General features: G+C 49.9%; 1 protein-coding gene across 1 annotated transcript in view; it reads right to left on the reverse strand.

Moving 5' to 3' along the window:
* LOC125449972 (proteolipid protein 2-like) overlaps nt 1-6,704 on the reverse strand; it is a 35,093-nt gene extending 28,389 nt beyond the window's left edge. Inside the window, exon 1 of the mRNA XM_059643162.1 lies at nt 6,285-6,704. Coding sequence (XP_059499145.1) covers nt 6,285-6,392 — 108 coding nt within the window. The 5' untranslated portion in view covers nt 6,393-6,704. The remainder of the gene's footprint in view (nt 1-6,284) is intronic.
* Between the last annotated feature and the right edge of the window lie 6,646 nt (nt 6,705-13,350).

The raw sequence follows: 13,350 nt of genomic DNA on the forward strand, positions 1-13,350 counted from the left end.
CTCTCTCTGTCTCTCTCACTCTATGTATGTCTCTCTCCCTCTCTCTCTCGTTCTCTGTATGCATGTATCTCTCTCTCTCTGTATGTCTCTCTCTCTCTCTGTATGTCTCTCTCTCTCTCTCTCTGTATGTGTCTCTCTCTCTCTCTCTCTGTCTCTGTCTGTATGTCTCTCTCTCTGTATGTCTCTCTCACTCTGTATGTATGTATCTCTCCCTCTATCTCGTTCTCGGTATGGATCTCTCTCTCTCTGTCTGTATGTATGTCTCTCTCTCTCTCTCTGTCTCTCTCACTCTATGTATGTCTCTCTCCCTCTATCTCGTTCTCGGTATGGATCTCTCTCTCTCTCTGTCTGTATGTATGTCTCTCTCTCTCTCTCTGTCTCTCTCACTCTATGTATGTCTCTCTCCCTCTCTCTTGTTCTCGGTATGGATCTCTCTCTCTCTCTGTCTATATGTCTGTCTCTCTCTCTCTCTCTCTCTCTCGCTCTCTCTCACTCTGTATGTCTGTCTCTCTCTCTCTCTCTCTGTCTCTCTCACTCTTTGTATGTCTCTCTCCCTCTCTCTCTCGTTCTCTGTATGCATGTATGTATCTCTCTCTCTCTGTATGTGTCTCTCTCTCTCTCTCTGTATGTGTGTCTCTCTCTCTCGCTCTCTCGCTCTCTCGCTCTCTCTGTATGTATCTCTCTCTCTCTGTATGTATCTCTCACACTCTCTCTCTGTATGTGTGTGTCTCTCTCTCTCGCTGTATGTATGTCTCTCTCTCTCACTTTGTATGTCTCTCTCCCTCTCTCTCTCGTTCTATGTATCTCTCTCTCTCTCTCTCTCGTTCTCTGTATGCATGCATCTCTCTCTCTCTCTCTCTGTACGTGTGTGTGTGTCTCTCTCTCTCTCTGTATGTATGTCTCTCTCTCTCTCTCCCTCTCTCTCTCGTTCTCGGTATGTCTCTCTCTCTCTGTCTCTGTATGTATGTCTCTCTCTCTCTCTGTCTGTCTCTCACTCTATGTATGTCTCTCTCCCTCTCTCTCTCGTTCTCTGTATGTATCTCTCTCTCGTTCTCTGTATGCATGTATATCTCTCTCTCTCTCTCTGTATGTATGTCTCTCTCTCTGTCTCTCTCACTCTATGCATGTCTCTCTCGTTCTCTGTATGTATCTCTCTCTCTCGTTCTCTGTATGCATGTATCTCTCTCTCTCATATGTATGTCTCTCTCTCTCTGTCTCTCTCTCTCTGTATGTATGTCTCTCTCCCTCTCTCTCATTCTCTGTATGTATGTATGTATCTCACTCTCGTTCCCTGTATGCATGTATCTCTCTCTCTCTCTGTATGTGTGTGTCTCTCTCTCTCTGTATATATGTCTCTCTCTCTCTGTATGTATCTCTCCCTCTCCGTCTCGTTCTCGGTATGTATCTCTCTCTCTCTCTCTCTCTGTATGTATGTGTCTCTCTCTTTCTGTCTCTCTCCCTCTCTCTCGTTCTCTGTATGTATGTATCTCTCTCTCTCTCTGTGTGTATGTATCTCTCCCTCTCTCTCGTTCTCTGTATGCATGTATCTCTCTCTCTCTCACTCACTCTGTATGTGTGTCTCTCTCTCTCTCTCTCTCTCACTCACTCTGTATGTGTGTCTCTGTCTCTCTCTCTCTCTCTCTCTGTATGCATGTCTCTCTCTCTCTCTCTCTCACTCTCTCTCTCTCTCTCTCTCTGTATGTATGTCTCTCTCTCTCTCTCGTTCTCGGTATGTCTCTCTCTCTCTGTCTCTGTATGTCTCTCTCTCTCTCTCTCTCTGTATGTCTCTCTCTGTCTCTGTATGTGTCTCTCTCTCTCTCTGTCTCTGTCTGTATGTCTCTCTCTCTGTATGTCTCTCTCACTCTGTATGTATGTATCTCTCCCTCTATCTCGTTCTCGGTATGGATCTCTCTCTCTCTCTGTCTGTATGTATGTCTCTCTCTCTCTCTGTCTCTCTCACTCTATGTATGTCTCTCTCCCTCTCTCTCGTTCTCGGTATGGATCTCTCTCTCTCTGTCTGTATGTCTGTCTCTCTCTCTCTCTCTCTCTCTCTCTCGCTCTCTCTCACTCTGTATGTCTGTCACTCTCTCTCTCTGTCTCTCTCACTCTATGTATGTCTCTCTCCCTCTCTCTCTCGTTCTCTGTATGCATGTATCTCTCTCTCTCTGTATGTGTCTCTCTCTCTCTCTCTCTGTCTCTGTCTGTATGTCTCTCTCTCTGTATGTCTCTCTCACTCTGTATGTATGTATCTCTCCCTCTATCTCGTTCTCGGTATGGATCTCTCTCTCTCTGTCTGTATGTATGTCTCTCTCTCTCTCTCTGTCTCTCTCACTCTATGTATGTCTCTCTCCCTCTATCTCGTTCTCGGTATGGATCTCTCTCTCTCTCTGTCTGTATGTATGTCTCTCTCTCTCTCTCTCTGTCTCTCTCACTCTATGTATGTCTCTCTCCCTCTCTCTTGTTCTCGGTATGGATCTCTCTCTCTCTCTGTCTATATGTCTGTCTCTCTCTCTCTCTCTCTCTCTCGCTCTCTCTCACTCTGTATGTCTGTCTCTCTCTCTCTCTCTCTGTCTCTCTCACTCTTTGTATGTCTCTCTCCCTCTCTCTCTCGTTCTCTGTATGCATGTATGTATCTCTCTCTCTCTGTATGTGTCTCTCTCTCTCTCTCTGTATGTGTGTCTCTCTCTCTCGCTCTCTCGCTCTCTCGCTCTCTCTGTATGTATCTCTCTCTCTCTGTATGTATCTCTCACACTCTCTCTCTGTATGTGTGTGTCTCTCTCTCTCGCTGTATGTATGTCTCTCTCTCTCACTTTGTATGTCTCTCTCCCTCTCTCTCTCGTTCTATGTATCTCTCTCTCTCTCTCTCTCGTTCTCTGTATGCATGCATCTCTCTCTCTCTCTCTCTGTACGTGTGTGTGTGTCTCTCTCTCTCTCTGTATGTATGTCTCTCTCTCTCTCTCCCTCTCTCTCTCGTTCTCGGTATGTCTCTCTCTCTCTGTCTCTGTATGTATGTCTCTCTCTCTCTCTCTGTCTGTCTCTCACTCTATGTATGTCTCTCTCCCTCTCTCTCTCGTTCTCTGTATGTATCTCTCTCTCGTTCTCTGTATGCATGTATATCTCTCTCTCTCTCTCTCTGTATGTATGTCTCTCTCTCTGTCTCTCTCACTCTATGCATGTCTCTCTCGTTCTCTGTATGTATCTCTCTCTCTCGTTCTCTGTATGCATGTATCTCTCTCTCTCATATGTATGTCTCTCTCTCTCTGTCTCTCTCTCTCTGTATGTATGTCTCTCTCCCTCTCTCTCATTCTCTGTATGTATGTATGTATCTCACTCTCGTTCCCTGTATGCATGTATCTCTCTCTCTCTCTGTATGTGTGTGTCTCTCTCTCTCTGTATATATGTCTCTCTCTCTCTGTATGTATCTCTCCCTCTCCGTCTCGTTCTCGGTATGTATCTCTCTCTCTCTCTCTCTCTCTGTATGTATGTCTCTCTCTCTCTTTCTCTCTCTCTCTGTGTCTCTCTCTCTCTCTCTATGTCTCTCTCTCTCTCTCTCTCTGTGTCTCTCTCTCTCTGTATGTCTCTCTCTCTCTCTGTATGTATGTCTCTCTCTCTCTCTCTGTATGTGTATGTCTCTCTCTCTCTGTATGTATATGTCTCTCTCTCTCTCTCTGTATGTATGTCTCTCTCTCTCTGTATGTATGTATCTCTCCCTTTCTCTCTCGTTCTCCGTATGTATCTCTCTCTCTCTGTATGTATGTCTCTCTCTCTCTGTATGTGTGTGTGTGTGTCTCTCTCTCTGTATGTGTGTCTCTCTCTCTCTCTCTGTATGTGTATGTCTCTCTCTCTCTGTATGTGTGTGTGTGTCTCTCTCTCTCTCTCTTTGTATGTGTATGTCTCTCTCTCTCTCTCTCTCTCTCTCTGTATGTGTGTGTCTCTCTCTCTCTGTATGTATGTCTCTCTCTCTCTGTATGTATCTCTCCCTCTCTCGTTCTCGGTATGTATGTATCTCTCTCTCTCTCTCTCTCTCTCTCTGTGTCTCTCTCTCTCTCTCTCTATGTCTCTCTCTCTGTGTCTCTCTCTCTCTGTATGTCTCTCTCTCTCTGTATGTATGTCTCTCTCTCTCTCTCTGTATGTATATGTCTCTCTCTCTCTGTATGTATGTCTCTCTCTCTCTGTATGTATGTATCTCTCCCTCTCTCTCTCTCTGTATGTATGTCTCTCTCTCTGTATGTGTGTGTCTCTCTCTCTCTCTGCATGTGTGTGTCTCTCTCTCTCTGTATGTGTGTGTGTCTCTCTCTCTCTCTCTCTGTATGTGTATGTCTCTCTCTCTCTCTGTATGTGTGTCTCTCTCTCTCTCTGTATGTATGTATCTCTCCCTCTCTTGCTCGTTCTCGGTATGTATCTCTCTCTCTCTGTATGTCTCTCTCTCTCGTTCTCGGTATGTCTCTCTCTCTCTCTCTCTCTGTATGTATGTCTCTCTCTCTCTCTCTCTGTATGTGTGTGTGTGTCTCTCTCTCTCTCCCTCTGTATGTGTGTGTGTCTCTCTCTCTGTATGTCTCTCTCCCTCTCTCTGTATGTATGTCTCTCTCTCTCTTTCTCTCTGTATGTCTCTCTCTCTCTCTCTCTGTATGTATGTCTCTCTCTCTCTTTCTCTCTCTCTGTATGTGTGTGTCTCTCTCTCTCTGTATGTCTCTCTCTCTCTCTCTCTGTATGTATGTCTCTCTCTCTCTTTCCCTCTCTCTGTATGTCTCTCTCTCTGTGTATGTATGTATGTATGTCTCTTTCTCTCTCTCTGTATGTCTCTCTCTCTCTCTCTCTCTGTATGTATGTCTCTCTCTCTCTGTATGTATCTCTCCCTCTCTCTCGTTCTCGGTATGTATCTCTCTCTCTCTGTCTGTATGTATGTCTCTCTCTCTCTCTCTGTCTCTCTCACTCTATGTAAGTCTCTCTCCCTATCTCTCTCATTCTCTGTATGGATGTATGTATGTATCTCTCTCTCTCTCTCTGTGTATGTCTCTCTCTCTTTCTCTCCGTATGTGTGTCTCTCTCTGTCTCTCTCTCTCTGTATGTGTGTGTCTCTCTCTCTCTGTCTCTCTCTCTGTATGTATGTGTGTGTCTCTCTCTCTCTGTCTCTCTCTCTCTGTATCTCTCTATGTATCTCTCTCTCTATGTATCTCTCTATGTATCTCTCTCTCTCTGTATGTCTCTCTCTCTCTCTCTCACTCTCTCTGTATGTATCTCTCTCTCTCTCTCTGTATGTCTCTCTCTCTCTCTCATTCTCTCTGTATGTATATCTCTCTCTCTCTCTCTCTGTATGTCTCTCTCTCTCTCTCACTCTCTCTGTATGTATCTCTCTCTCTCTCTGTATGTCTCTCTCTCTCTCATTCTCTCTGTATGTATATCTCTCTCTCTCTGTATGTCTCTCTCTCTTTCTGTATGTCTCTCTCTCTCTGTGAGACACATAGAGAGACAGAGAGAGAGATACATACAGAGAGAGAGACATACATACAGAGAGAGAGACACACACAATACAGAGAGAGAGAGATACATAGAGAGAGAGACATACAGAGAGAGAGACATACAGAGAGAGAGAGGGAGAGACATACAGAGAGACACATACATACAGAGAGACAGAGAGAGAGAGAGACATACAGAGAGAGAGATACATAGAGAGAGAGAGACATACAGAGAGAGAGGGAGAGACATACAGAGAGACATACATACAGAGAGACAGAGAGAGAGAGAGAGACAGAGAGACACAGAGAGAGAGACATACATACAGAGAGAGACAGACATACATACAGAGACAGAGAGAGAGACACAGAGAGTGAGAGAGAGACATACATACAGAGAGAGAGAGCGAGAGACATACAGAGAGAGAGAGTGAGAGACATACATACAGAGAGACACATACATACAGAGAGACAGACAGAGAGAGAGAGAGAGAGACACATACATACAGGGAGAGAGAAAGAGAGACATACATAGAAAGAGAGAGAGAGAGAGAGATACATACATAGAGAGAGAGAGAGAGAGAGACCTACATACAGAGAGAGACCTACATAGAGAGAGAGAGAGAGAGACATACATAGAGAGAGAGAGAGAGAGAGACAGCGAGAGACACCGGGCAACAGTCAGACTGAAGCTGTAATCTCGCCTGCGGGTTCCTGAGCTCTGCCCTCCAGGCATACAAACAGAGGCCGCGTTGTGTGTGTGTAACTGAGAGTTAGCCTGCTGTCAGCGGACGGGCGTGCCCTGCGTGCCCTCTTGTCAGTTGCTCTTACCGCCTCGCCCAGTAAAACCATGCCTTTCCTGGTACGAGCATATGCCTGAAAACGGCTGAAGAGCCCATCGCCTTCCCTGACATCCTCACGCTGGTCCTCACTGGACATTTCTTCCAGGTGCCGGGGGTTGGGGGCAGCGGCTTGCCTTCTCTGCTCTCTCTCCCTCTCTCAGAGCCCTTGCCTTCCAGTGCCACAATTCCCTCTCTCCAAAAGAGGGAGGGTTCAGTCAACGGGAAGTGCGGCCTCACAGTTTCAGCTTCCTTCCCCTCTCTCAAGTGCTACCTGCCCTTCAAATCAATTCTCTCCCTGAGAAATTAGTCTCTCTCTCTCTCTCTCCCTCCCACTGCACCGAACATAATCCCAAACTAATATCAGAGATAATGGGAACTGCAGAAACAACTGCACCTCCCAGTCGCAAACCATTTCCACTCCCCCTCCCATTCTTTAGATGACATGTCCATCATGGGCCTCCTGCAGTGCCACAATGATGCCACCCGAAGGTTGCAGGAACAGCAACTCATATTCCGCCTGGGAACCCTGCAGCCATATGGTATCAATGTGGACTTCACCAGCTTCAAAATCTCCCCTTCCCCCACTGCATCCCTAAACCAGCCCAGTTTGTCCCCTCCCCCCACTGCACCACACAACCAGCCCAGCTCTTCCCCCCCACCCACTGCATCCCAAAACCAGTCCAACCTGTCTCTGCCTCCCTAACCGGTTCTTCCTCTCACCCATCCCTTCCTCCCACCCCAAGCCGCACCCCCCGCTACCTACTAACCTCATCCCACCTCCTTGACCTGTCCGTCTTCCCTGGACTGACCTATCCCCTCCCTACCTCCCCACCTACACTCTCTCCACCTATCTTCTTTACTCTCCATCTTCAGTCCGCCTCTCCCTCTCTCCCTATTTATTCCAGTTCCCTCCCCCCATCCCCTTCTCTGATGAAGGGTCTAGGCCCGAAACGTCAGCTTTTGTGCTCCTGAGATGCTGCTTGGCCTGCTGTGTTCGTCCAGCCTCACATTTTATAATCCCAAACTAAACTAGTCCTGCCTGCCTGCTCCTGGCCCATATCCCTCCAAATCTTACCAATTTATGGAATGACCTAAGTGTCTGTTAAAGCATGTAGCTGTGCTCACCTCCTCCAGAAGTCCATTCCACACCTTTTTATTTTACCCTCCTGACTTCTTAGAAATACTCCTCCTCTCGCCGCTAAAATGTGTCCCAAAAGTCTCGAAAGCCCCCTTCCGAGGGAAAAAAAACACATCCGATTAACTCCTTTCGTTACCTCTCATGATTTTATCAACCTCGACAAAGATGCTCCTCAATTTCCTGCTCTCCACTCGAAATAAAGGCCCAGATGATCCAGCCATTTCCCTTAATACTTCAGAAAAAATACCTTCTCAGCCCCCTCCAGCTTCATGCTATCATTCCGATAACTGGGCCACCAGAACCAGACACAGTATGCGACAAGCTCTTATTTTATTTCTGATTAATTCCCCAGTATACATCCATTCACGCTCTATTGCAGTGAGAACACACACAGAAATTACTGGGGAAACTCTAATACGCCGCAGGGCGGGAGTTGAGTCTCAGTGACCGCTGTATAAGTTCCCATTTAGTCCCACTATCTGGCTCTCCCACCCCGCAATTGTCCAATGTCAAATTTCAAATTGATCTCCCTGTCCCACTCCCTCCCCATAGCCCTGTATCCATCCCCAAACTGATCCCACTGCCCCACTCCCTCCCCGTAGCCCTGTATCCGTCCCCAAACTGATCCCACTGCCCCGCTCTCCCCATAGCCCTGTATCCGTCCCCAAACATGGAAGAGTGTAGGTTAGATGGGCTTGAGATCGGTGTGACGGGTCAGCACAACATCGAGGGCCGAAGGGCCTGTACGGTGCTGTAATGTTCTATGTTCAAACTAATCCCCCTGCCCCGCTCCCACCCAATAGCCCTGTATCCGTCCCCAAACTGATCCCACTGCCCCACTCTCCCCATAGCCCCGTATCCGCCCCCAAACTGATCCCACTGCCCCGCTCCCTCCCCACAGTCCCGTATCTGCCCCCAAACTGATCCCGCTGCCCCGCTCCCACCCCTCCCCACAGCCCCGTATCCGCCCCCAAACTGATCCCGCTGCCCCGCTCCCTCCCCACAGCCCCGTATCCGCCCCCAAACTGATCCCGCTGCCCCGCTCCCTCCCCACAGCCCCGTATCCGCCCCCAAACTGATCCCGCTGCCCCGCTCCCTCCCCACAGCCCCGTATCCGCCCCCAAACTGATCCCGCTGCCCCGCTCCCTCCCCACAGCCCCGTATCCGCCCCCAAACTGATCCCGCTGCCCCGCTCCCTCCCCACAGCCCCGTATCCGTCCCCAAACTGATCCCGCTGCCACGCTCCCTCCCCATAGGCCTGTATCCATCCCCAAACTAATCCCACTGCCCCGCTCCCTCCCTAGGTTAGATGGGCTTGAGATCGGTATGACGGGTCAGCACAACATCGAGGGCCGAAGGGCCTGTACTGTGCTGTAATGTTCTATGTTCAAACTAATCCCTCTGCCCCGCTCCCTCCTAATAGCCCTGTATCCGTCCCCAAACTGATCCCGCTGCCCCACTCTCCCCATAGCCCCCTATCTGTCCCCAAACTGATCCCGCTGCCCCGCTCCCTCCCCACAGCCCCGTATCCGCCCCCAAACTGATCCCGCTGCCCCGCTCCCTCCCCACAGGCCCGTAACCGGCCCCAAACTGATCCCGCTGCCCCGCTCCCTCCCCACAGGCCCGTAACCGCCCCCAAACTGATCCCGCTGCCCCGCTCCCTCCCCACAGCCCCGTATCCGTCCCCAAACTGATCCCGCTGCCCCGCTCCCTCCCCACAGCCCCGTATCCATCCCCAAACTGATCCCGCTGCCCCGCTCCCTCCCCACAGCCCCGTATCCGTCCCCAAACTGATCCCGCTGCCCCGCTCCCTCCCCACAGCCCCGTATCCGTCCCCAAACTGATCCCGCTGCCCCACTCCTGTCCCCAAACTGATCCCGCTGCCCCCCTCCCTCCCTCCCCACAGCCCTGTATCCGTCCCCAAACTGATCCTGCTGCCACGCTCCCTCCCCATAGGCCTGTATCCATCCCCAAACTAATCCCACTGCCCCGCTCCCTCCCTAGGTTAGATGGGCTTGAGATCGGTATGACGGGTCAGCACAACATCGAGGGCCGAAGGGCCTGTACTGTGCTGTAATGTTCTACGTTCAAACTAATCCCTCTGCCCCGCTCCCTCCTAATAGCCCTGTATCCATCCCCAAACTGATCCCACTGCCCCGCTCCCTCCCCACAGCCTTGTATCCGTCCCCAAACTGATCCCGCTGCCCCACTCCCGTCCCCAAACTGATCCCGCTGCCCCCCTCCCTCCCTCCCTCCCCACAGCCCCGTATCCGTCCCCAAACTGATCCTGCTGCCACGCTCCCTCCCCATAGACCTGTATCCATCCCCAATCTAATCCCACTGCCCCGCTCCCCTCCCCATAGTCCTGTACCCATCCCCAAACTAATCCAGCTGCCCCGTTCCCTCCCCACAGCCCTGTATCCATCCCGAAACTAATCCCGCTGCCCTGCTCTCCATCCATAGTCTGGTCATCAAGCCTCCCTTACTGTCCTACATTCACAGGGCACGGGTCACAGAGCATAACAGACTTGCCTCCCCCTCCAGCAGGTTCCAGTCCCCTCTCTCATGATCCAGCCTAGCTATCCATCCCACAGACCACGCGTGGACCGCTCAGCCCGTTCGCGCGCTCTGAATTCTTGGATCCTTGTGTGTTGGGACCCCTCTTGGGTGGGTGTGTTCGGCTCGCCCTTTGCCCCCGACGTTAGGGGCTCCTCCCCACCCCCATCACTGAGGACGGCTGTTTGAGGATCCTTCCCTTCCCTGGGAGAGTCACGGAGATTTGACGGCTGCAAGGGACTGTACCTTTGGACTGGAGGCCTGTACGTTCGCAGACGGCACGGTGGACAGTAAAGGAGATTATCGGAGATTGCAAAGAGATCAATGGGACCTATGGGCTGAAGGGAGGCAGATGGAGATTAATTTGGATTATTGCGAGGTATTGCATTTTGGTCAAACAAGGGGCTGGACTTATACAATGAGAAGTCGGTCCTCCTAGAACAGAGAGATCTGGGCCGGGGGGGCGGTGGTTCAGGGTCATGATCCTTTGAAGTTAGTGTCACAGGGTGAGGAAGGAGGCGCTCGGCCTTCATCGCTTAGACCCTTTGAGCGTAGGAACTGGGGACGTCACGTTGAGGTTGGTAGAGGGACGTTGGTGTGCCCCAGCTCTGGTCGCCCCCGTTATAGGAAGGGTATTATTAAACTGGAGAGGAAAAGAGTCTCCAGGACGTTGGAGGGTTTGTGTTTCGAAAATACGCACAGCTATGGCTTTTCTTTTTTTCCCACCGCAGCCGAGGGGGTCACCTTATTGAGGTTTACAACATCCTGAGGGGCCGTAGACAAGGCAAATGCCAACAACGGTCTTTCCCCTGGAGTTGGGGGGGGGGGGGAGGGTTTGAAAACGAGGGGGCATAGATTTAAGGCGAGAGGAGAAAGATTTTAACAAGACACAAGGGGCAACATTTCCCCCACAGAGAGTGGTTTCGGGAATGAACTGCCAGAGGAAGTGGTGTAAATGGGTTCAGTTACAACATTCAAAAGACACTTGCGTAAATAGGAAGCATTTGGAGGACACGGGCCAAGTGCAGGCTGATTGTTCTTTGTAAACGAGCCCTAAAGAAAATTACAGCACAGGAACAGGCCCTTCGGCCCTCCAAGCCTGCGCCAACCCAGATCCTCTTGCTCCCCGCCCATCCATGTGCCCGTCCAGATAGATCTTAAAAGACGCTAACGTGTCTGCTACCACCTCCGAGTTCCAGGCACCCACCACCCTCTGTGTAAAGAACTTTTCACGCATATCTCCCTTAAACTTTCCTCCTCTCACTTTGAACTCATGACCCCTAGTAATTGAGTCCCCCCACTCTGGGAAAAGGCTTCTTGCTATCCACCCTGTCTATACCCCTCAGGATTTTGTAGACCTCAATCAGGTCCCCCCTCAATCTCCGTCTTTCTAATGAAAATAATCCTAATCTACTCAACCTTTCTTCATAGCTAGCGCCCTCCATACCAGGCAACACCCTGGTGAACCTCCTCTGCACCCTCTCCAAAGCATCCACATCCTTTTGGTAATGTGGTGACCAGAACTGTACACAGCCTGCACTTGGCCCGTGTCCTCCAAATGCTTCCTATTTACGCAAGTGTCTTTTGAATGTTGTAACTGAACCCAAATGTGAACCCACAGTACTCCAAATGTGGCCGAACCAAAGTCCTATACAATTGTAACATGACCTGCCAACTCTTGTACTCAATACCCTGTCTGATGAAGGAAAGCATGCCATATGCCTTCTTGACCACCCTATTGACCTGGGTTGCCACCTTCGGGGAACTATGGACCTGAACACCCAGATCTCTCTGTACATCAATTTTCCATAGGACTTTTCCATTTACTGTATAGTTCGCTCTTGAATTAGATCTTCCAAAATGCATCACCTCGCATTTGCCCAGATTGAACTCCATCTGCCATTTATCTGCCCAACTCTCCAGTCTATTTATATTCTGCTGTAATCTCTGACAGTCCCCTTCACTATCAGCTACTCCACCAATCTTAGTGTCATATGCAAACTTGCTGGTCAGACCACCTACACCTTCCTCCAAGTCACTTCCATATATCACAAACAACAGTGGTCCCAGCACAGATCCCTGTGGAACACCACTGGTCACAGGTCTCCAATTTGAGAAACTCCCTTCTACTACTACTGTCTGTCTCCTGTTGCCCAGCCAGATTTTTATCCATCTAGCTAGCACACCCTGGACCCCATGCGACTTCACTTTCTCCACAGCCTGCCATGGGGAACCTTATCAAACGCCTTACTGAAGTCCATGTATATGACATCTACAGCCTTTCCCTCATCAATAAACTTTGTCACGTCCTCAAAGAATTTTATTAAGTTGGTAAGACATGACCTTCCCTGCACAAAACCACGTTGTCTATCACTGATAGGCCTGAAACGTCAGCCTTCCTGCTCCTCTGATGCTGCCTGGCTTGCTGTGTTCATCCAGCCCCTGCACTGTGTTCTCTCAGACGCCAGCATCAGCAGTTCTGATCTACCTCAACAGTTGCTCTGTGCTGTTGCAAAATGCAGTGGGAGCTTGCGGAGAAAGATGACTGACCAACAAGAGCTCCCACCGACCAATGAGGGATCTTCTCAACATCGTGATGGGGAAGCAACTGAGCGGGCTTTTTTAAGCTTCTCCACCTCTATCAATCACCCACATGCTGTTAGAGAGAGAGAGTGTGAGCGTGCGCATGTGTGTGTGTTCGGAAGGAGATCAGGGATTAGTTAGCAGGGTTAAGCACCAGTGGTTCATTCCTCTTGACTAGTAGCTACCTCAGAGAATCGCAGTCATTACAGTGCAGGAGGAGGCCATTTGGTCCATCAGTGGCCGCACTAGTTCTGCTCTCTAGTGCCAATCTCCTGCGTTTTCCACATCCCCACACACCTCTTCTGCACAAACAGCCATCCAATGTCTCTCTTAAATGTTTCAATTGAACAATGACTCCCCCCACATTTCCAAGCGGTGCAGCCCAGACCCGAACCACTCACTGGGGACCAGACGCTCGGCTGACTTTATCCCTCGCACATCATTCGAAACCCACGCCGCTCTTTGTCCCTTTTAATGAACAGGAAGTTTGTCCTCTCTGTCCAGCCCGTCCCATGACCCTGAAAAAGCCCTTGTTGCTTTCGCACAATGAAATCACTTCTCGTTTGGCGCAGAGGCCTATTCCGTGTTTAATGCCTGCTTTGATCTGAAAGTGGGGTACAGTTCGCACCTCATTTCCAAAAAAAAATCTTCCAACATTTGCTACAACTCTGGGGGCCTCGATTTCAGGCTGACAGTGGTTGTTTCAAACACAGGTCAGGCACAGACCAGCGTTATATGTACAGCAACAGGCAGAAATGATTAGGATTTGAAATGATTG

Source organism: Stegostoma tigrinum, chromosome 49 (genome assembly GCF_030684315.1).
Source record: "Stegostoma tigrinum isolate sSteTig4 chromosome 49, sSteTig4.hap1, whole genome shotgun sequence".
Taxonomy (NCBI): domain Eukaryota; kingdom Metazoa; phylum Chordata; class Chondrichthyes; order Orectolobiformes; family Stegostomatidae; genus Stegostoma; species Stegostoma tigrinum.